Source organism: Mustela nigripes, chromosome 8, assembly GCF_022355385.1.
Source record: "Mustela nigripes isolate SB6536 chromosome 8, MUSNIG.SB6536, whole genome shotgun sequence".
Classification (NCBI taxonomy): domain Eukaryota; kingdom Metazoa; phylum Chordata; class Mammalia; order Carnivora; family Mustelidae; genus Mustela; species Mustela nigripes.
In genome coordinates, this window is record NC_081564.1 from 17,207,079 (window position 1) to 17,231,560 (window position 24,482).

At 53.0% G+C, this 24,482-nt stretch overlaps 1 protein-coding gene across 1 annotated transcript in view; it reads right to left on the reverse strand.

Moving 5' to 3' along the window:
• SSH1 (slingshot protein phosphatase 1) overlaps window positions 1-23,805 on the reverse strand; it is a 59,590-nt gene extending 35,785 nt beyond the window's left edge. The window contains exons 1-2 of the mRNA XM_059408621.1: window positions 23,648-23,805; window positions 18,794-18,834 (exon numbers count right to left, since the gene is read on the reverse strand). Coding sequence (XP_059264604.1) covers window positions 18,794-18,834; window positions 23,648-23,716 — 110 coding nt within the window. The 5' untranslated portion in view covers window positions 23,717-23,805. The remainder of the gene's footprint in view (window positions 1-18,793; window positions 18,835-23,647) is intronic.
• Window positions 23,806-24,482: the final 677 nt, after the last annotated feature.

Consider the following 24,482-nt stretch of genomic DNA (forward strand, 5'->3'; position numbering starts at 1 on the left):
TGGTGGGCTTGTAATACAGGGAAGCGTGGTACCCTGATTTGAGAGTCTCAGGGCACAGCGATGGGAATGTCCTTTAAGAAATCCATTTTGAGGGGGCGTCTAGGTGGCCCAGTGGGGTAAGTGGCTGCCTTCAGCTCAGGTCATGATGCCAGGGTCCTGGGATCGAGTCCCCAGTTGGGCTCCTGCTCAGCGGGGAGCCTGCTGCTTCTTCTCCCTCTGCTCCTCCTTCTCCCTCTGCTCCTCCTTGCCCTGTTCACTCTCTCAAATAAATAAAAAAATTTTTAAAGATTTTATTTATTTATTTGTGAGAGAGAGAGCATGAGAAGGGGGAGGGTCAGAGGGAGAAGCAGACTCCCCACCGAGCAGGGAGCCCAATGTGACTGGATCCTGGGACTCCAAGGATCATGACCCGCGCCGAAGGCAGTCGCCTAACCAACTAAGCCACCCAAGCGCCCCTCAAATAAATAAAATCTTAAAAAACAAACAACCATTTTGGGGATGGCACACCCATTTTACTTGGGGTAAGGAAATATAGACTCACAAACCACCCCTCCCAGCTACAGAAAAACCAGAGTTCTCCCCCCAAAATGCTGGTGTCCTAAAAAGTATGTGACAAAAGTTCCAGAAAGGTCAGACCCAGACCAATACAACTGAACTGTTTTCCTTCACTGCTTTAAGACACACCTTGATGGGAGAGTAAAAACAAGTTCAGCCCCGGCCCTCCCTGCTCCCTCAATCCCCCCAGCCCCCCAGTGCTTTTATCTCCGCCGTACAGATATGTTCTCAGACACTGGCCACTGCCCGGTTCAGGAGACCACACAGCATTAGGGTTTTTTCTACAAGGCACTAAGGACAGATGAATAAACGGCCAGCGTCATCCAGAAACCCATGCGTGGTAGGAACAGAGAGATCGGGTAGTGGTACGTACTATTTTGGGCCGGAAACCTCTGAAGAGCGGAAGTTGTGAGCTGGCTGAAGGGAGACGCAGAAGTCAGTGAAATAAAACATGTTCACGACAGCCGGCTTCGGCTTCGCATCTCTGACTGCCCCTGAGCTACTGCCTTGCACTCCCTCCGGTGAAAGAGGAAAGGGCTGGAGTCCTTCCTTGGGCAGGAGTCCCTGTCCCCGGATGGTGTTCCACCCAGAGCGAGAATGGCTCTTGTGGGACTCTTGTCCTCCCCTGATATTTGGGTTTAAAAAGGCTCTTGTCCCTGTATATCCAGATGAAAGAGGGCCATTCAGAGGGAGCAAAACAGCTGAAGTTCCTCTAATCACTTTACTCCTACGGGTTTTGGGAGGCCTTAGGAACAAGCACCAGGGTGTGCCTTACATTGTGAGGGGAAACAGCTGGCCGCCAAGGAACAGACCCGGGAGATGAGGACCCCCTTCTGGTTGAAATCGACAGGCTGAAGGACTCCTAATTCTGTCAAATTGCCACACATTCCCCCAACGGTGACCGTGGGCAGCTGCCGCATTTATCCCATGTTGTCAAAGCATTCTGCATTCCAAAAATTCCTCAGTCATGCTAATCACTGCCTTAGGAAGCAAGGAAGATGGTGGGGGGAACCCAGGTAGAGGGACCTGCATGTGCACACACAGGAGAAACTTCTGGAACCACAAGCATGAAGGGCAGGGCAGGCTGCAAAGGTAAAGCAGGCCTAGGTAACCCTGAGAGCCTGGCATGAGATCCCCCCGCCAAAACCCGCCGGGCGGGAGCCCCCAGGCTGCGGTCTGCAGCACCACCCTGAGCTGGTGAAATGAAGGACACGACTAGCCACCATCCCAGGGTGGACTGGGATAAGCACCCAAGGAAAGGAGCCCTGCTGGTGTTCTGAAGAGGGAAGCGGGAGCGTCTAACTGGTAGATTCTGGAACCCTTGCTGAAGGAGGGAGTGGCGGGCAGAGACTCCTGGGGAGGCCTTGTCTGGAAGCTTCCCCCAGCTTCCGGAGGATAAATAAATCTTCACAAGAGGATTAAGTGGGGGCCCATACTAGAGTGATTCTGCACCTTGCCCAGGAACTCAGTAACACCTTTACAAGTTGGGGCAACACCCAACTCTCTGCCCCATGCCCATCTCCCTAAGCTCAGGAGTGCTCCCATGCCTCCCCGGCCTGGCGTGAGACTCAGAGCTGTCACCCTGATGTCACCTCTGCCCCTACCAGCTAAGTGCAGGGCAGCCACTTCAGCTACACTAAAGCACATGTCACTGGGAAGTCAGAACATGGACGGGTAGGCAGCCCTTCTTTCTAGCAGGTGCAGGCATCGTGCAGAGGAAGGGGAGAGCAGGCATGATTCAGGGAAACAGGACTCCAGTGGGAGAAGACTCGGCAGCGTCAGAGCTCCCCAACCAGCCCTGGGGGCAAGCAGGAGGCCTCAGGGGACCACCGCGATCCCCCCTCCGCCACAGGCTCCTCTGTAACTGGGGGGCAGTCCTTGTGGACAGATTGGGAAGCTGGGGGTGGAGTTCTGTGGGCAGCACCACAGCCATGGCCACGCTGGTGGAGAAGCCACCTTCAGGGCAGGCTTCTCATCAACAGCACTGTCATTTGCTGTCACTTGCTGATGGCTCACTGTGTGACAGAGACTGTGGCCGGATCCAAGGCTACACCGTGGTGTCCAGCTCCCACAGCTCTGAGGGCTGGGCAATGTTCTTCTCCAAAGGACACAGGAAGAAAGCTGGTCAATCTCCTGCCACCTCCGGGGATCACCTCATTTTTTAAGCTGGGGGTTCTGGGGCACACTGGGCTTTTAAGAAAACAAAATGCAGTGAGGTATGGGAGCTTGTATTTCTGGGCTCTACTTTATTTTTTTTTTTTATTTTTTTTAAGATTTTATTTATTTATTTGACAGACAGAGATCACAAGTAGGCAGAGAGGCAGGCAGAGAGTGAGAGAGAGGAGGAAGCAGGCTCCCTGCAGAGCAGAGAGCCCGACGTGGGGCTCGATCCCAGGACCCTGGGATCATGACCTGAGCCGAAGGCAGAGGCTTTAACCCACTGAGCCACCCAGGCGCCCCGCTGGGCTCTACTTTATGTTCTACTCTACGTTCGTCATGATACTCAAAGGGTTCTGTTCATTCATTCAAATGGCCGCACACCTGCGGACAGAGGCATTCGATGCGAAGCCAAGCCTGGCCACATGTCAGTAAAGACAATAACCCTCTCTAAGGAACAGGCCTATGTTCAGGTGGGTTGGCTGTGTGCTGTGCCACTCAGCAGCACAGTTCCTTGGAAAACAGAAATGTAAGGTGTAAAACACCACACGCCGGAATACGACACTCCCGCCCCTGATTCCCAACACCAGCTATACATCCCAAGAACGTGCAGAACTTCTAGAACACGGTCATGGCCAGGTCCAGCCTCAGCTGATTCTAGCTTGAAACGTCTACAGGAAGTCCAGGCATCTGTGTTTTAAGAAAGTGCTCTTGCTGCAGAGTGAGAATCCCTGAGCCTCACAGTGACAGAAGAGACAGAGAAAACGGGCGCCTGCTGCGGCTTTCACACAGTAGGTGCGCAGTCAGTGTTTCCCGCTGGTGAGAAATAACCACGAAAAACGCAGGGCACTCTCGGAGGGAGAGCAGACACGATTTGGTGTGATGAGGGGAGGTCACGCGAGGTCAAAAACCAGAACACCCTCCTTGGAAGCTGCCAGACAGGTTAGCAGGAAAATGCACCTGCCCTTCTTCTACCAAACACCTTCAGTCACAGGGTCCCGGCCTTTGAAAGGTAACCCCGCGGGACACTATGAAACAACAGTAACAAAACAGACACGTCGGCCCTGGGATGGGCTCAGCTGTGGACAGAGCATTCTGGCTAACATCAGGTACCTGATCTTCACCACACTCAGAAAGTTACTTACAGTATTTCGGATGCTACATCTCACACAAAAATCAGAGACTCAGAGCCTCAAGCCTAGGCTCTGAGAAGAATCAACGGATGGGGCCGACTGAAATGAACTGAACTAGGTCTACAGGATCAACCCTCGAGTCCCTTGGGCCTGCTATAGGGATGGCTGAGGGGACTGTGGTCTGTCCAGCAGGCGTGATGACAATTCTAGGAAAAAAAAAAAGGAACGAATATAAAGTTGGTCACCACAGAAAAGGCAAGTGAATGCTCGGAAGAGGAATTTCTGTTTATTTTGAACAAAGATTTGCTGTGCCTGGTCAGGGCTGAGTCCTGGGAATGTAGAAATAAAGCAGACCTGGCTTCTGCCTTGGGGCGACATCGCACTCCAGGGGGCGGGACGGACGCAGGACAGTGACTGCAAGGCGATGCAGCAGATTCCATACGTGCTGCCCACGTGCATATCCACGGGAGGGGCCCCCAGCACAGCCCGGGGCGGGGGGGCAAGGAGATCTCCCGGGAAGAAACACCACCAAGCTGGGCCTCAGAGGATCAGTGAACACAGAAGAGGGCATTGGGAGCAGGAGAGTGGGAGGATCATGTCAGACATACCCCAGAGCAAACCAAGGAAGACCCTGGTCTCTGCTGTGAAAAGCCCCACTGTGAATTCATAAATGTCCATTCTGGTTTACAAGTCAGTTCCTTATGAGTCTGATCAGCCTAAGTCGGTTCCTCAGAAGTTTGATCATCCCTGGTGTGCTAATAAATTCCAGTTTCAGAACGGGCAAAGTTAAGAATCAAACCTTGGGCTTAAGTCTAGCCATCAACCTGTCAAGGTAAGTTCTCAGCACCTGGAAGCTCAGTAGACCGATGACACTCAGAGTGTCGCTTTGGATAAACATGTATTGATGCTACCTTCCGCCTGAATGGTGCTGCGCAGTTTTCAGGGAGCTTGCTCCTCTGTTTTTTCACTTAATTCTTCCAATTTCATGCTTTTGAAGAATGGGACAAGACAGAGAAGAGGAAAGACTCGTCTACAGCCACGTGTCCACAAAGAGGCAGGGCTACGCTGAGCAGCTCCACGCTGGGCACCTGCGTGGCCGGGTGCCCGGGTCGGAGGGCGCGATGGCCGGCCTGCCTGCCTGCCTCAGGGCCCTGGAAGCAGCAGGCAAGCCCGGACAGCTACAGATGGTGGTCTGGACGGATTTGGACCCCATTCCCAGTGAAGTGAAGTCTGAGAGGACGGAATGATCGGAGACTCACTGTGTGCTCTCCTCAGGCCCTTCCCTTATCTGAAGGCCTGGTCAAGAGCCTCCAAGACCCCAGTGTATGCCAAGGCCCTGCTCTGTCTTGTTTCGTGCTTCACAGTGTAGCTCACTGGGGCCTTGTCCGGAAGGCCGTCGTTCGGAGCAGGAGAAAACCAGCAGCTCACCTGCCATGTCTCTCCACCAGAGCTCCCCAGCTGCTCCCCTACACCCGGAATGCTGAGGACAGGGAAATGCCAGCTGGGCAGGGCCTTCTACTTAGGGAACAGGGGTCATAGGCAAGAAATGCTGGCAGGGCTCAGTACAAATGTCTCTGCTGCCGGGGCATGTATTGTTTGGCTCGAAAGCGTAGGCTTTTCTCAGAGAGAAAGAATGTCCAGAAGTATTTCAGACAGTAAGAGACATTCTCTGAAGCCAGCTACACAGCTCTCCTTCCTATCAACGGGTAGCAGCGAGCAGCTCCTACCAGGAATATACCAGCAGTTTCGCAGCAGCAGGATTTTCCCCCACCCCGTAGAAGAAGGACAGCAAATGATGTGCCCAGAGTTGGCTCTCCAAACCTTCAGATAGGTCCCTTCGTGGCCTGCCCCGCATGAGAGCCCTCAGGTCCCCCGCCTGTGGAAGCTCCAGCCACTGCTATCTTCCTCTGCACATCCAAGATACCAGGATCTAAGCCCCCTGAGGAGGGCAGAAGGCACAAAGGCCACATTGTGTTGGGAATGCAGCGGCAGCAAGCAGCAAAGACAACGTAGCCAGCCAGAAATAACAGACACACACGGAGGAAATGTTTCTGAAACAACGCAAAAATTCCAAGGACAGATGATCTCAACCGCCCCAGGTCTTTTGCCCTTTCTCTTTGGTATGCGGCTGCTGAGTCCTAATCTTTCCCAAGGTCCCTTTCTCCCCAGTTGGCCGGTCACCGCTCCAGTTCTGGCCTACCTCATCCCCTCGAGCCACGCCACATTCCCTGGGGCCGGCTGTGCCGCTGTGCGCCTGGCCCTAAGCTGAGGACTCCGAGCATTCCTGCGGGAGAGCAGACATGCTCTCTAACTGCACCTCCCCGGCGGGAGGGGGGGGGCGGGCGGGGGGCGGGGGCCCCCCCGGGGAGCCACTAGCCCCAGGCACCTCCAGAACACTGACAGGGTGGTGAGTCTGACCAATCAACTGAATTGGTCGTTTTATTAATTCTAATTAAATTCAAGTTCAGTGAGGTGCATGTGGCTGGCAGCTACGGGGGGGGGGGGGGGGGGGGGGGCAGGGCAGCTCGGCTTTATGAACTCTCTAAGGAGAACCAGGGCAGGGACTTCTGGCCTCCCACCCACCATACAGCTCCTCAACACAGCTCTTGCTACGTCCTTCCCAGCTCTAGAACTTTCGATGATGCTGCATTATTGGTACAGTCCAACCCGCTTCTGCCAGCTTTTTGTGGTAGCTACAATCAGCCATGTTGCTGACCTCAATTTCATTTGTCGGACACTCTCTGACCTCAAGGAGCTCATAACACAATCAGAAAAAGTGATTTATAATAAAAACCTTCCTCATGTGACCTCGTACACAGTTCGTCCCGTACTCCACACAGTCTCTGCTTTCTCTCTGTGCGGTCGTCCTCATCGACTCTTCCACCCTGGCCTTGGTTCATGGCCTTCTCTTTCTCTCCTGTCTGCCCCCCACCTCGTGCCCACCTGCCAGAATTGACCCCTTCTCCGGGAAGCCCTCCCTGGCTGCCTCAGTGGCCAGCCATGGCTCTACCCTTTCAACATCTCACAGCAGCTCCCTCTGCTTGCAGGTAACAAAGCTGAGCCTTAGATGTTAAGTCACCTCTCCAAGGTCAGATACTTAAGAAATGATAGGAACCTAAGGCCCCTGGTCCCCAAACTGTGCTCCCAGAAATACTTACTAAAACGCACAGTGAAGTTATCCTCACGCCAGTGTATCTGAACTTCACCGTCAGACTTGAGGGCCAGACACACGTAATTTTCTAAAGCGCCGTCCTTGCCTAGCATACAGGAGGTGCAACACACTCACTGAGCTGGCCTCCTCTTCAGTTTCAAAGCAGTGCATGACTAAGTCACCTTGGGCATCTCCAAGCACCTGAACATGCGGTGTTCACCACCAGCGGGCTGCACCAGACACCTAAGACTTGCCACACAAAGGCTCCAAGTGGACATACAGTCACCTGGTGGGCAGGCCTTCTTGGCAACCAAGGGCCTCGGACAACACAACTAAGTTTTCCACCTCACCTCGAGTGTCTCAAAGGCTAGGCCTATGACTTCTCCTTCTCTGGATCTCCGAGGGCCCAAAAGGCAGTGTGCACTCGATGAATGTAATACTAATAATGAACATCCTTATTGAGTGTCATGTTAAGTCACTTACACACATTAACCTAATCCCCAGTGTCTGTCTTTGAGGGAAACTGAAGCTCTGAGAGCCTGAGCTGCTGGCCTGTGTTCACAGGGCCAAGAAGTGGAAGAGCCAGGATGGGAAACCAGGAAGAGGACTCTGACATCCTGGCTCTCCTGCTGAACGAACACCTCAGGGAAATAGCATCAGAAATGCTGACTTCTCTTCTCCAACCATTCAGGCCCAAGACCATTTGGCGGATTGAGCCAGGCAGGCATCTGGGGAGGGATGTGGTGAGCAGGGCTAGGAAGGAATCTGTGCAGAGGAGAGGTGGCTGCAGAGATAGGAGGCTGGTGATAGCCAGGGAGACTGTTCAAACAAGCAAGTGTTTTAGGGTCAGTCTGGAACCAGGTTTCTCACGGTCAGGGAAGCGAGTCACAAAGATGGAGAGAAAACTAGAATAAACTGTGAGATGTTGGATCAGAGAGGAAGGTCTGAACTCAGGGTTCCCAAAATTATTTAAATAGAGAACCAGAGATGCAGGTGTGTGTGTGTGTGTGTGTGTGTGTGTGTATGTGTACATACATATACAAATTCCCTATTTCTGCCCCAAGAGGGCCTGAGGAGGGCGACACCCCCAGAGTGATAAGCACAACTTGTAAATTCCATTCTCCACTAAACAGAAGCAGGGCTCCTCGGACAAATGACTGGCTCCAGACATGGGGCAAAGAGAGGACAAGATGAGGCCTGGAACATCTGGTATTGGAGAGCATGCAGTGCTGAAGGATGGCAGGGACAGGACCTCAAGGGTCACGGAAGCCAGGCTGCATATGACCCCAGTGGCCAAGCAGGGGACTCTGAAGTCAATAATACAACCACTGGATTAAAAACCGTGGGATAGAACAGACAAACATGAGTCTGTACAGATATAAATAGACAAAGATGGATAGGATTAAAATAATTTCCTAGTATGGCCCCCAAGAAATACTTCTTAAGGATAAAGTGGGAAAGAATAATCATATAGTAAAGGTGCCCAAAGTTAACATCACCAGGAACGGGGCAAAACGAAATTGTGTGCTCCCTCGCGTGGCGGGAAGCAAAGTGCACAGCATTGCTCCTAGGCTATTCCTGCCAAAGAGACCCCATCCAAATCTAATTTCCGGGGAATACCATGCCAACCTAAATTCAGGGACAGTCAACAAAACGACAGGCCTGTCCCCTGCACAAGTGTCCTATTCATAAGATTGTCCAAGGGAGATGGAGGACATGGGCTGGAATGACAGAGACTCAGGCAGGACGCCTACAAGCCACATACAATCCCGAACTAGACACTTCTACTACAGAGAAGGTTACCGAGTCTCAGGGCAGACCCTGATGGGGCTCTGTGGGTGGTAATGTGTCAGGGTCAAGGATCAAAGGTTTACTTTGTAGGAGAAGGCTGCTGCCTATATGCAAAAGGTGATGGGCACCAGGCCGGCAACTTTACTCTCAACTGTTTCAGAAAAAATTCTTTGTGAGAACTTTCCTGTAAGTTTTATATTGTTTCAAAATCTAAAAAGCTATTTGGAAAATTTCCACTTAATTGGGCTTTGGGAAAGCATTGCTTGTAATTTTCCTTTATTGGCAGGTGATAAAAGCTTTTAAGACTATGAGTCGTTGCCACCGGCACACTTCACAGCCTTCCTCTTCCATCTTTTGGAGACTTTCATACCCTCATTGATGGAGACCTCGACCTGTCTTCAGACCCTGTTCCCTCTCCGTGTTTTCCAGGACAGAGGCTACAAAGGGTGATGGGAAACTCCACTCTCCCACTTCCTCCTGGTCTGTGTGAGTCCAGAGTTTGGGGGCCTTGGGTACCCACAGCTCTGACCTGTCGAAAACCTAACTGGAGCATTTTCTGGCTTGTGACCACACTTCTGAAACAGCGGGAGGCCAGCCTGCCCATGCGAGCCTCCTATTGTGAAGGGCACATGTAGTCAGGACGTTACAGGCCCGCAGGATGTGACTCAGCATCCTGTTTGCAACGTTTGGGGCGGCCAGCAGCTTTGGCACCAAGTCCTGCTGCTGACCTCACCTCTCCAGACCACAAACACCCAGGTTAATTGGTAGGATGGGCCCATAACATCAGCTCCCTCTGTGGGCCTCAGGGCTAAACCTAAGACAACCTGCTTATCTGCCCACCACACTGGGCTGTCTTAGGAACACCCACAGGTGTCCATCAGGAAGCATTCTTCAGAGGAATGAACTAACCTGGTGGCATTTTTAGGAATATCATGAATCAAGCAACTGATCTTGTTTCTTTCTTTGCTTTGACCACTAGGAAGCTTGAAGTCAGATCTGTAGCCACGCTCTGGTAACTATACCAATGTTACACCATACATTCCACATACAAATCTTCTCCCGGCTTCATCTTATTTTCCCCCTATTTTCCCTGTGCCCCGCTTTTCTTGTTAATTTTCTCTGAATTTTATAGGGTGTTTCAAATCCCTTTTGGACAAAGCTGTGGTAGACAAAGCATACCCACATTGCCTGTGGTAGGTAAGCACTCTTTCTTTATTTAACAAAGAACCCCAGCATTCAGCCAGATCCCAGTATATACACACTAAATATATACTGGCTGAATTGTTAAATAAAGAAAATTAACTCAAAAACTGCCTCTACTTCTAGGCTGCTTCCTAGGAGACACTTCTCCCTCCCACCCCACATGGTAGGGTCAGCACAGGGGTGCCCAGGGCCCAGAAAGCAGGCCCTTTAGGAAGCCCTCTTGCTGCATGGTTCTGTGGCCTCAGCCCCAGACTAAAGAAACCATTCCCAAACCTCCACGTGCTACCGACCAGGCACAGAGCCGGCGGGCCTGGAAATGACAAGTGATACCCAGAAGGGGAAGCCACCTGGCTCTCTCCAAACCACGTCCCTCCCTTGTGGGAATTTCGTCTGGGCCCAGATTTGGGGAAACACACCTTGAGAACTCTTGCCAAGCCACGTGCCGAGACCTGACTGGGAGTTATGTCCGCCGGTGCAGGGCAGCCCCTAGTAGTGAGAGCATCAGGTATTTCCTAACACTGAACAGCAACCGCTTTCTTTTAAATGAAGTCTTTTAAAAATAACTCCAAAAGTAGCCATTAAGAAAAAAATCTATAAAAATAAAGGCCCACAAGACATGCTGGTTCCTAGATAAAGGTCTGGTACAAGGTTCAGTAGAACTTGGGAGGGAAATAGGTCATGCGTTGGCGGTTTCTCCTCTCGGATTCCACTGGGTTGACCTTTTGGTCTTTTGCGGTGAAACTGGGAGTCTGTGGAGGGGACGGAGGTCGGGAAGGGCAGCAGGCGGGGCTGGCAGGCACTACCATCAATGAAAGTAACAGCTGAAAAAAACCCAACCAAACAGCTACCATGTGTCCAACAGCATCCACAAGGACACTATGCCCAGGCAGTGAAAGGCTCTCCCTAAGGCTCCCAAGGGCCCCAAGACGGAGAAGGACTTTTTGGGGAGGGCAGGTGGATGGCCCTAGGTCACAGTCACGCAGGCAGCGTGGGGGCAGGGGCTGTACCCGGGCCTCGAGGCCTGAAGGCTTGACCTCCGTAATTTACAGGGCAGTCTGCCAGCTCCGGACTCTGGGGAGGCAGCTGGGTGGGCCAGCTGGCTTCCCCATTGGCATGTCACCTCCCATGTGTCCCAGTACTGACCCCGCCCCAGAGTGGGACTCAAGATCACGAACCCCCCCCCCCCACCACCAGCCCAATCACTCACAGGCCTTGAAAATGGCTGTCTGGACTCTGATTAATCCCGTTTTGATTAATCCTGTTTTCTTACTGCAGCCTTTCTCGAAGCAAAACGACTTGTTTTGGATGTTCTCCTAGTCTTAGGAATTTTCTAATAAGTGCTCCAAATCCTGAGCTCTGACCACAGGGCAAGGTACGCCAAAGGCGAGTCCCTTGAAGCCCGCTCCTGAGAGCAAAGTGTGGCTGGCCCAGGGCTCCGCTGAGGAGTGTAAGCAAAGGGTCCGCTTCGTCTCAGATGCCACGCTAGTGTCCTCCAAGTCAGGGTCAGACCATAACCCTGACCACAAATGTATGCCCTTGACCTCTGTCCTGGAATGAAGGGGAAAGTCTGAGCAGTCTGTTACAAATCTACAGGGAACTATGACAAGTACACGAGGACACAGGCCAGGAAGGATGGGTCTGAGGACTCTTCATCTCCATTTGGGGGCAGCAATCTAATCTCGTCTCTTCACTTTACAAAGGAGTAGGTGGAGGCCCAGAGATGGCTAGTGACTTGCCTAAGGTTCACATCACCTCTCAGGACAGAACCTAGCTTTGCTGACTCCCTCTCACAGCTTTGTTCTGCTCACATCCAGTGCCGGCATGATTGCTGGTACCACCCGAGCATGGACTCTGACACCGTATGCACTCCCCTGGTGCACCCGTGCCTGGGAAAGAGGAGACCGGGGCCCCGTGGCATTCTTTTGAAGTCTAAGTACTGGTAAAGCTTAATGAAACCTACTAGACTCTAGCAAAATTCATTTCAAGTTAAACTTAATAAGAAGTTCAATTAAGTTCCTACAGAATCAAGAATCATACGAACTCTTTTCCTCTGTCCTCATTTGTCCCCACTGTAGATGGAGTTTTTCTAACAAAGAATTTAACCTGCCCTAAAGGCAAATTCATGTCCCAATACACCAGGGAGAGCACCTGTGTTAAACTCCAGAAGTTCAAAAGTCTGTGTACCCCAATGTTGAAAAGTGGGGGTCGGTGGGGAGCTAGTGCCTATAAAGCCCAGGGGATGGGGACAGGAAAGGATTTGCTGAACATAAAACTGCGTCCCTCTCCTGTGAGGGACCAGACGGGGCAGAAAGAAGAGGACATGGGTTTCCGAATACAGGGACCTGCATTCAAACCCTGGCCCTGGCGTCCCACCGGCCGTTTTGAACTGTAGCTTCCTAAGCTGGGGCTGGCAGCCACCTTGAGGATTATGCTGATGACATAACCTATGGGGCAAGATTCCAAATCCAGCACCTGCACCTGCACCTGCAGGAAACAGGAGGGTACTATCATTCCCAAGGGCCTCTGCCCAGTGATTGCCCAGGGACCATCCGAGAAGGGGGACGTGTCACAATTCTTGATCTCAGTGGGGCTCAGGGACACGTGGGGGGTCCCCCACGACTTGCTCAAGAATATAGTTCACAGAAAGGCCGCTAGGCTCCAAGCAGGAAGAATGGCTGCAAAGATGGTAGTTCTTCCGGGTGGACTCCTTCCTCTCGGCTTCCTGGTGAGAGCTCTGAACCACTGGCAGGAGGGTAATTGAGATGGCTCTTGAATTGGGGGGGCGAGGACAGGTTCTGAAGGCAGAGAGACACGGAGCCTGAGGTTCTTGCCTCTGTCACTTCATACCACATGAAGTCAGGCCAGCTAAGGCTCACTCTTCCAGTCCACAGGATGGGAATCAAAATGGCGCCTTCCTTACAGGAGGTCTGCGTATGTTAGAAGAAATAACTTTCATCTGGCGACTCACAGAGTGGAGCGTGTTTGGAGGCTCCGTTCCAGAGCCTCTTGTCCCTGCTTCACTTTCTTTCCCTAGTACTTACTGACACGCTATTCTAGTTTATCTTCCTTACTGCCTGGTCTCCCCCAACAGAATGTTAGCCCTGAGGCCGGAGATCTGTCTCGTCCACTGCTCGATTCCCAGCTCCTGGAAATAGTGGTGGCACAGAGTAGGTGCCAGGAAATATATGTTGGGTGAGTGGCACCTAAGCAGAAAGGTTAGGACAGAGGGGTGCCGTGAATGCTCTAAGAGTGGCTACAGGGGGAAATGGCAGGAAGGCTATCTGTCCTCAGTATCCGGTAGGTCATCCAAGAGCACCACGAGTTCCTCTATGGGAGGAAGTCACTGTGTGACACCTCAGTGGCCTATCCAGTGTGTGCCAGGCGCTGGGAGGGCTGAGGCCAGGGAGGCCCTGTCCTGCCACTCAAGGCTCCAGGCTCAGGAGGGCCTCAAGGATTAGCTCTGCTCTCACCATCTCGAGATTCTGAACCGTTCTTTAACAAAGGCCCCTACCATCTTCCTACTGCACCGGGTGGGGGAACCTTTATGTACGTAAGTATATATACAACAAAGCTGGTCCCAAGGAAATACGAGAAGAGAAAAGCACATGGAGGAAGGAAAAGGAAGAGCCAGGAAATCACTACAGAAGCTGACCTCTGAAAGAGGTACAGGCAAAGAGCATCTGTTCAGAGTTTACAATAGTGAAAAGGCTCACGGAGTTATGATATTTAATTCTGCCAGCGACCCCACAAGCTGTGTAAGGTCTGGCCCACTGCCTGGTGAGGCGACAGATGACGGCAGTGGGGGACGGGGGGAGCCAAACCCAGGCCATCCCCTAAAGCCGAAGCTCAAGGAGGGAGATGCAGGGGCCAACAGAGGACAAGGCAGTCAAAGTCGGGGTGAATCCAAGAGATGCCAAGCCTGAAAGTGAGAACAAGCATGTGGGCGCTTACAAGAAAGAACGTGCCACTCACTGGCGTGAGGGTCAAGGCCTGCGGGCTCGCTGGTGCTCCTGACAACCCTGCGAGGATCTCGCAGTCACCATCACCTTTATGTAATGTACGCACAGGCTGAGACCAGTGGGTGGAATTCAGAGAAGGCCCAAGATCCCAGCCCCTGTCACAGGCACCCTGAGTGAGCCTCTATCCTGACGGGATGGGACAGATGTCCCCTTCAGGTGACACTGTATAGTGAAGGTAATGGTGATGGGACGGTCACTCCTGTGACGGCATTCTGTTACAAGAGTCCATGGCAGGGGCGCCTGGGTGGCTCAGTGGGTTAAAGAGTCCATGGCAACAGATCCTCCGGTTGGCCTTGAAGAAGCAAGCCACCAGGACCTCCACAGCTGCAGGAAAAGGAATTCTGCCAAGAACCACGTAAGCTTGGATGAGGACCTGAAGCTCTGGTGCGACCCTGGCCCTGGCCAATGCCTTGACTAAAGCCATGTAAGACCCCAAGTGGAGAGCCCAGCTGGACTATGTCCCAATTCTCAACCCTGGCGACTATGAGGCCATGACCGGGAACTGTTTTGGACTCTCAGGTTTGGGCTAATTTGTTCCACGGCGACTGCTAACGGATACAGTGACCTGCCGCAGAACTGGGACACAGGGGACGCCTGACGCCCCTTGGAAGGACTTCAGCGGATGGGCCATCCATAGGGACAAGAAAGTCCAGCCTAAGAAACCACTGAGAAAGGCGAATAGGAACCCTCACAGCATATAGGCATAAAAGACAGGTGCTGAATGGAGATGGGGAAGTGAGGACATGGGAGCTGCTGTGGGGGACAGAGGGAAGGTACAACCACACTCCAGGACAGCAGGGGCTTCTGAGGAATTCCAGGTCAAGATCCGAAGGGGAAGGGAATGTGGACAGAGAGGAGAGGTGCAGGGAGGTCACCGTTCAGCATGGACGCCACATAAAACAGAAGACAAAGTCCTGCGGCCTTGGCCCCATGTTTGTTTGGGGGAGGCACGAAAAATATTAAAAGAACTCTAATGAGCATTTTCATATGCTTGACTTGGGAACTCTGGATGGAAACAACAACAACAAAAAACATTCAGTCCAGAGCCACCCTCTGGAAACCATAGCCAGATTCTCTCCCCGGGGCCCTGCCTGGTGCACAGACGCATCCATCTCGTGCCAGACGGAGGCAGCTCCCAGGATGGCGAGGGAGCCGAGAGCCGCTGCCAGCGGAGCCGTCTGCTCACCGATTCCCACAGGCTGGGCGGCACAGCTTCCAGAAGGGGATTGCGGGAGGCCAGCGGCTGTCTGTCCGTGCGGAGGGCAGCGGGGAGAATGTGGAGAACCAGACCTCCTTCGCTCTGCATCAGGCGGCTTCGCTCTGGGCACGAGGTGATCAGCTCCTGTGAGGTCCCCAGGAAGGCCTTCCGAGAAACTGTCTGAATCACAACACTGACCTTGGGGAGTGTGCCCGAGGCTGTCTGCATCCCACAGGGCTGCAGCTGGGAAAAGGATGGGGCTGCTCCAGGTCACAGAGTGTCCCTGGTGGCGGCCCAGGGGCCCAGCGTGACAGAGTGGACACTGCATCCGCAGGAAGTCCAGCTAAGTCTGGGCTGTGAACTGACACGAATGTGAATATCTCACGGGGACCAAACGTCACGATGGCTCTTTCAGCCTGTTGTGGGCCGGGCTCCATGCAAGGAGCCCCGACTCAGCCCCTCCACCACCCTATTAGGTGCGAGTTGTATGTGTTTGACAGACGGAATGAAAGAGACCCACGGAAGTGTATTAAGGCACAGAGGCAAAGGAGCTCAGCGGCTCAGGTAGGAGCCAGACTGTGAACATACGCCTGCCTGTGTCCAAACCCCCACTGTCTCCTCCACACCTCACTCTCTCATGAGGGACACACTGTACTGCAGGGCCAGGACAAAGCTAACATACTGCAGCAGCTGAAATGTCATGCCCAAGCAGGGAACTAAAGCCCCGTCCCTAAGGGGAGTGCCGCTGCCGGTGAGGGATGGGACAAAAGCACGTGCACCTGCCATGTAGGGTGGAGCCACGTGGCCCACAGAGGGGAGCCAAGGGCTTCCCACCAGAGAGAAGGAAGTTACACGTCTGGGGGCAGGACCACTGAGCTGGCTGGGCAGGAAATGGAACTGGTTTCAAGAAAGAGCCTGGCCAGGGAGTGTGATGAACACAACCCATGCAAGAGTGGGGCGGCGGTGCGGAGAGGATGGGGCAGCCACGGAGGGGGAAGGTGGAGAGCAGGCAAGATGGGACCAGAGCAAGAGGCACAGGGGCGCTCTGAGACCGTGTCCATCTGACGGTGGGGATAGAAACCTGAGTGGGAAGGAGGGTGGCCTGGATAACAACTGACACAGGACAGGGGAGGGATAAGGACCTGAGCTATGGGGCCACCAGGGGAAACTGGGGAAGAGGAGTAGCTGAGGCCCAGAAGACCCGCCCATGTGATTCAGCCATTTCCTGGCCATGGCTGAGTCAAAAAGAACTACCGAAAGATGAAAGCTCTCAATGAAGGGTGGACAGAGGAGAGCGGGGAAAGGAGTATCCTGCTAGCTCCAGGCTTCCTGCCTACCAGCAACTATCCAGAACCAATCTGAAGCATGGAGAAATCCCCTCTTCCCCAGACAAGCAAACACAATGGACTATTCCATTACTACTTCTTCTAGAAGCCTGGACAGCAAAGGCTTGAAAATGCAAATCAACACATGGCCGTGAATGAGTTGCAGTCAAAGCTTAAACCAGAATTTCTCCTGCGTGGCTACAACACTTAGAAAGCAGGATGGTGTTGTCTGCCTAAAAATGGGGGGGTCAATGTCAAGGTGGGGGAAGAGGGACTAAGAGGGGAACCCAAGAGGATAAGCTCAGAGCCCAGATTCCCAGCTCCAGGACAGGGTCTCCCAGCGTTCACAAGGTCATGGGGGGAGGCCTGCTGGGGGCAGTGATGAGGGATTCCCATGGTCAGCACACATCCAGGGGACACCACCCAAAGTCAGCAGGGCTCCTCAGTCCTGGTCCTGGCACCGGTCTCCAGAATGCCGGTGTCGGGGCATCCCATGACAAACACAGGTGTGGGAGGCAACAAAGGCCTGGCTTCAAATTTAGTACCTGCCACGTGCAACCTTGGGCCTCAGGCTTCTCCCCTGTAAACTGGGAAAAAAACCCCTCCAGGCACAGCTGAGAGGAGTGAATATGGCAATATGCAGAGGTGACTTCCCCCCACCTTGTGAGCTCCCAACTGTGCAGAGGGATGTGAGTACCCTGGCTGCCAGGGTACTCACATTTGCACATCACTGCTACTTGTGAGTTCTGAAATGAAATAATTCCATTTGGACTATGCTGTCCACTAAGTAAGGGCAGTTTGGGAAAAAAAAAATTAGTTCTTTGCCCAAAGACAATCTAAGTGAGACAGCTAAATACCTTCTCCTGGGCATAAGCCCTGCGAAGGGGAGGCCTCGGGGATAGAAGAAACTCCCACTCCAGGGGAGTACTGGAGGGAGGCTTGGAGCAGGAGATGCACTTGTAGACGCAGCCCCCCTCGTGGCCTCCATGGTGGTCAGCAAGCCCTTCTTCCAGCACTTCCTCCCCCAAAGAGCCTCCAGAGAGTGGATTTCCACTTCCTCCCCTCTTTGCCTCCACCCAGAGAGCCAAGCTCGAAAACACAAAACACAGCCCGTGACTGCCCCCACTTGGGAGTCTGGCTGATTCCAGCCTTCAAGCCCTGACCCAGACCCCGAGCAACCCAACACCCCAGGGACAGGGAAAATCCGTCATCATCCCCAAAGTCATCATCCCCAAAGGTATCGTTAAAATGAGGACCCAGCCCCTGAAATAAGACCTCTCTGATTTTTCCGGGCCATTATTTCCCTATACGTAAAATCTTTACAAATACTGTATGCCACAATAAAAGTGAGTGTCTTCCCTCCTTTCGCCCAAAGACATGAATATTCAAAGACCCGTGAGTTTAACCAGAGAACATCCTGCTCTCAATAATGAATGGTGGACCCCAGTTTCTGAACATACATTCCCTTTCCCAATTGGTGTTCTTCTTCCTCACAAGATGAAACAGATTCCCCCCACCCCCGCAAAGAACAATATCCTTGAAACTCCATTTACTTTTTTAGACTCTAAGAATCTGAATTTAAGACTGGTGCCTTAGGGTACAACACATTATATAATACGAATATATTATGTAACGGAGAACTAAATCTTCCGTAAACAAAATACCCAAAAGAAGGCCTTCGTTTTTGGCAAAGAAAAATAAAAATGCCCTTGGGGTCTGCTAGTGACTACAGCAGCTGAGGACTATAGCCTGAGGAATTATTTTTCAGGGAGCATCTCACAAGATTTCACACAGGCACACACACAAAAAACCCAAAAATACAAAACAAAAAACCCCCACCTTGAACCCAGGGGGTGGGACATCTATTTCAAACCAGCAACGTGCTTACCGCAGGACACTGTAGCAAAAGCTGGGTGGAAAAGCGAGAGCACGAGACAAAGAGTATTTTTTCAGAAAGGTACAATCTGGAAGGAAGTCTCTACAGATGTTCAAAGCAGGGAACTGAGGAGGGCGGTGGAATCCTGGCAATGACCTTCCTTCTTTTTGAAATGTTATACAACGTTATGAAAGCTCCTGATGGTTAAACATGTTCACGCACGTGGACGTGCTACCGTTGTACATGCTTGCGGTGTGATTTTTAAAGCTCTCACTGAACGCACTGGTGTATCCTCTCTTCCGAGGATTCTCCCTTCCAGAAAGGAACAAGAGTCTTTCAACCTGCTTAGGAGAAAGACTCAGGAACGAAAATCGAGGCCGCTTACCTGAGGTTTACCTTTCGCTCTTCATCGCTGCCAGCCTCCAACTACGGAGAAAGAAAGACAGTGTCACACCACAGACGCCACTAGCAACGAGGCTCACACACAGACACAAGTCTCACGTTTTCTGCTCTGATGCCTGACAGAGATACAGATGTCCAGGAAACCTGGCTCTGTCCACAAGGTCGCACCCTTTCCTCAGCAACCCTGCTCCACCCACCCTTTTCCTGCTGAGAACTTTCCATGGAGGGATTTTTCAGGTTTCCCAATCTTTATCCACATACCTTCCGCAGTGTCCCGCACGGATTCCTGTTCACTGGACACTCCTACCTGGCCCTGCTCACCCACACGCTCATCTCAACTTTCCAGTGTGGTTTGCGATCTCACCCTGTTTTGTTTTGTTTTTTTTTTTTAAAGATTTTATTTATTTGCTGGAGAGCCAGCGAACGCAAGCAGGGGGAGCATCAGGCAGAGGGAGAAGCAGGCTCTCTGCTCAGCAGGGAGCCCAATGTGGGGCTCCATCCCAAGACCCTGGGATCATGACCTGAGCCTAAGGCAGATGCTTAACTCACTCAGCTACCAAGGCGCCCCCTCACCCTGTTTTTTTTAACGGGGGGGGGGGGGCTGATGTTTTAAGAAGAATCTATTTCCTCCTTCAAGCCAGGTAATAGCTGAGTGATCAATATCATTTTCAGCTCCAACACATGAGTTTAAAAAAAAAAAAGAAAAAAGAAAAATCATTCTGGGCAAGCCTTTCACCATGGAAGGGGGCCAGGAGCAGCCTGTCTGTCTGTGGGTCTCAAAAGCTCTTGGTGGTTCCCAAAAAGGCTTAAATGTTTAACATAAAACTTTCTAGGCTATAGGTTTATTTATATAAGCAAAAGAAACGGACATTTAATATTTTCTAAAAGTTTAAAGGCCAAGAGGGTTAGAATCTAAAAGTCACAGGGACTTAAGCGCCAATTGCAATTTTTCTTTTTTTTCTTTTTTGCTTTCAATGAGAAAACTGAAATAAGAAAACACCCCCACCCCCCAACAACTCTGCACCGCTGGGACCTGGCATGTTTTGATGTTCCACAGAGGAACCCATTGAAGAGGAAAGAGAAACCTGGAAAGCAGCGATCCTTGGGAGAGATGCAAGGCTGAATGAGGACAGAGACCAGGCAGGAGTCTGCAGTAATGGGAAAAGGGTGAGGAGCTCACGCGGGAAGGGGCCTGCGGAGCAAGGGACACAGAGCCGGGGGGCAGTCCCACAATGAAGAAAGAGGGGGACAGCGGAGAGTCCCAGGGTCCCTAAATGTTACGAAGATACTCGATGTGCAGCGGCGGGCACTGGTGGCCAGTCACTTGGTTTTCTCACGCGCCCTACCCCAGGGGCAAAGGAGAAACGGAACCCATGAGGTGAGGCTGTGCTGACCACAGGGCCATGAGCTTCTGTCCCTGAGTGCAGCACAAACAACTCACACAACCACTTAGAAGACAATGCTGGATCTAACCCAGGGGTCTTCAACTGGGGATGATTTTTCTCAATAGGGGGGTATTGGGCCATGTCTGGAGCCTTTTTCGAGAGGACGCTACTGGCATCTTAGGGGTGGAGGACAGGGTTACATTAAATATGCCACAATGCCCAAGACAACACCCCCCCCACCTCCAACGACCAACGACTGTGAACTGTCTAGCCCCTGCATGAGCAGTGGCAAGGCTGAGAAACCCTGATCCTGACCTAACCCCAACACCCCACATCCGACCCCTCCTCTGTGTCCCACCTCCCTCTGGCCAAAAAAAGACTCTGGAGATCTGCCCATAAAAATGAGTCACCTTGAACATTTGTCAAAAATAACAATGTTCCAATCCATTCCTGAAAGTTATTGATTTATTTACTGTGGGGCGTTCTGCTTGTTCTCGCAAAGGAATGAGATAAGATTAACAGTAAAGTGACATAAATGAGATAATTAAAGATGGGGTGGGGGCAGGGAGAAAAAACTGAGAGGAGAGCTGCTTTGCTGGGCGGGCTGATCTCCCTCTCTGTTCCCACGCTAAACCGGCTGAGTCAGCTGGGCTGTCTGACTCAGGGGAAGAGGTGCATTTCGAGGAGAGAGAAAGTGAGTTAGGGGTACAGGCCTCAAAAAGACATTTAATTCTTGCTCATTCTCTAGGATTCCCGGAAATGAAATGGAGGCAACATGCAGTCAGTTTTCCTAGGGAAGCAAGCTATACATGCCCAAGGACACACATAGGAGGGAAGCCGGCCCTTTCACAGGAACTGAGGTCCAGGGAAGGTCAGACCTGAGGCACAGATGGCCTCGTCTCCTGAGTTCACATGCACGTGCCTGCTCTCTCCATACGTCTTGCCCCACCCCATCGGAAAGCAAGCCTCGTCTTCTAGGGAACATCCCAACCTCGGCTAGTTCACTGGGCAACTAATGCTGCTCCTCTATTAACAGCCAATCAAATGGGGCCAAGGTGCCTGGGTGGCTCAGTGGGTCGAGCCTCTGCCTTCGGCTCAGGTCATGATCCTGGGGTCCTGGAATCGAGTCCCATTTCAGACTCTCTGCTCAGTCTGCTTCTCCCACCCTGTCCCTGCTTGTGTTCTCTCCCTCAAATAAATAAAATCTTTTGGGGAAAAAAAAGGTGGCTGAGTTTTATTCTCATGTTTACTGGGTCCCTGGCACTTGGTAAAAGTAATGCTCTATATAATAATTTGAAATGTGTCTCATAGAGACAACCCAAATGTCCAACAAACATGTGATACATCCACCGAATGGAATATTATTTCGCAATAAAAAGGAATGAAGTATTGATCTGTGCTACATGGATGAACCCTGTAGACATCATGCTAAGCGGCAAAAGCCAGAAACAAAGGGTCACATATTGTAGGATTGTGATCATATGAAATGTCCGGAACGGGCATTTCTATGAGGACAGCAAGAAGATCAGTGGGAACCTAGAGTTTGGTGAGAGCAGGGTAGGGGTGCTGAGAAGGGGGCTGCAGGTGGTGGCTAAGGGGCACGTGGCTTCTTTTTCAAAGTGATGAAGACTTCCGGCACCCGGCCGTGGGGACAGCTGCACAACCTTGTGAAGGTACCAAAAGTCGCTGAATCATATACTGAGGAATGGTGAATGGATGATCCGTGAATTATAGCTCAGCTGAAAGATAACATGAAATTTTAAAAAATGTGTCTCTGACAGGAAAAGATCAGGTGTGAGCTACGCAGGGAACATGGAGTTTAGAATCCGAAACCAAGGCTGAGGGCCCTGTGTACAAGCCCTTACTGGAGTCCAACCATCGCCTCATTTCACTGTTGAGAAGGCAGTCTGAGATCAAGTGCAAGGAAGCTCTCTATAGACTGCAAACTGGTGGTAATCACAGTGATGGAGGAGAACAGGTATCTGTGTGGTGAGGAAAAGAGCCACTGTAGCCTCAAGTCTCAGCTGCAGGCAACTGGCCACCAGTGTCCTTTTCTCTGCACTTGACTCGCAGAGGAAGGATGAGGAGAATCCTGTCTGCAGACAAGGTAACTCACGAATGGCCTCTCCAGGAAAGGAGGGGGTTGGGGGGGGGGGGGGATCCAGCCTTACCGCCACTCTGAAAATGTTCCAGAGTCTCCTAACAACATCAGGCAGAAGAGCCACCCGGGCCTGCAGGACAAATAGGCCTGCACCAAAACCAGTTCCTCTTCTCTCACACAAACCTTTCCATGTTATCCGTGTTATCCTCCCCCACAGAGAAGGGGCTTGAATGGCTTAGAGCTGCCAGGCCACTTCCTGGGCCTGCAGGCCCCTCCTCCAGCCTTCTCTCCCTTCTCCAAACACTTCCCAATTTCCTCCTCCAGCTTCTCTGTCTTCAGGCCAACTCTCAGCCTTGCCATGGATAGGAGTTGAGACCAGAGGCCATAAACAGTTCTCCAAGAGAAGGTAGGAGAGTGGGGGATGAGAGAGTCAGCCCTATAGTACCCTGAGGCCCCAAGTGCAGCCCAGGCCAACCGCCCACTCAGAAGACCCATTCCCCAGTCTACCCCAGATCGAGGAGGCGGCCCACAGAGGCCTGATGGCAGAGAGAGACACAGAAACCGGCAGGGTGCAGCGATGTGTTCTCAGTCACCAAAATGCAACCCTGCAACCACAGTAAACCCTAGAATCGCCCCCAGCCACACAGCCAGATAAACACAAACATGCAGTCTCAAAGGATATCACAAAAAGGAAGATCCAGACTCACACAAAGACAAGACACCCAGTCACAGGGCGCCCTGAGCTCACTCAGTCACTGTCACACAGTGACACGGGCACCCGACAGGCCAGCCACTCACACCAAGAGGCAGACCTCCAGGGGCATGCAGTCCAGGGAAACAATCTCAAACATTCACAGGGGCAACCCCGGGGGCCCTCTGTCACAGCATCAGGCAGGCACGGTTCCCAGGAGACAGGCCACAGTCACACACAAACTCACATACAGTCAGGCACACGGGGAGAGGGCCTAGACCAACCCCAGGACCACAGATCTCACAACCAGCATCTCCCAGTCACCCGTTAGGAGTCCCAGGGGCACAGCCAGTTTCCCACACTGTCACCCCCAGACGGGGATCAGTCACACACACAGCTACCCCCAGACAGAGGTCACAGCCGCAGTACAGTCTCGCGGAAAGTCACACCCCACACAGAGGTCACAGCTGCACACACAGTCACCCCCAGACGGGGTGACACTCTCCGTCCCCCGCACAGTAACCCAGGCCGACCGCCCAGGCAGGGTCGCAGCGCGGGGCCCCTCCCCCGCAGGCCCGGACGCCCCCCGCCCCGCACTCGCGGCCCAGGCCTGGAGCGGCGGCTTCTCAGCCGAGCCGGAGCCGTGGGCCCGGGGCTCACCTCGCTGTTGCTGGCCGAGGAGGAGGCGGCGCTGGGCGTGGGCGAGCGCTGCAGGGTCACCAGGGCCATGGCTGCGATGCGGCGCAAGGGCGCCGCCGAGGCCTCGGGCTAGAACCTCCGCCACCGCCGCCGCCGCCCGGGCCGGGCCCGGGGCGCTCCAGCAGCCGCGCGCGGGCGGCCGGGCCGAGCCGGGCCGGGCCCGCCCCTCCCCCTCGGCGTCCGCTTTCCCCGCCCGCCCCCCCGCCGCCTCCAGCCTCCCGCCCCCCCGCCGCCTCCAGCCTCCCGCGCCGGCGCGCGCCGGGCCCCCTGGGGCGTGGGGAGCGGGGAGGCGGGGCGCCGGGCGGCGCGCGTGCGCGGCGCGGGAGCCCGAAGCGGCGGCTGCGGCGGACGGCAGGAGGCCCCGGGCGGGCCGTCACGTCCCACCACGCACGCTCAGCACGCACGCCCCCGCCCGCGCCCCCGGACCCTCGAGCCTGGGGACTGGGGTCGCGCCCCCCCGCGAGCACGTCTGCCCCGGGAGACCCGCCAGCAGCGCGGACCGGGAAACCGAGGTTCGACTACTGCGCAGGCAGGGTGACGCAGGGTCCAGGAAATAAACTCCCAGACCGGCAGTCTGTAGAAATTCATTCATTTGTGCAATGCTGAGCACCTTCTAAGTGTCAGGCACGGAAGAGTCAACAGTGTGCCAGAGAGAATGGGCCCGTCTTCAGGGATTTTACAGGAGTGAATCCAATTGCTAGGCACGTTTAAAAGTTATTTTGCTACTATTTTTTGTATGAATCTTATGTGGCCATAAACCCAGCCAACTCCCTGGGAAATCAGAGAAGGCTTTTCT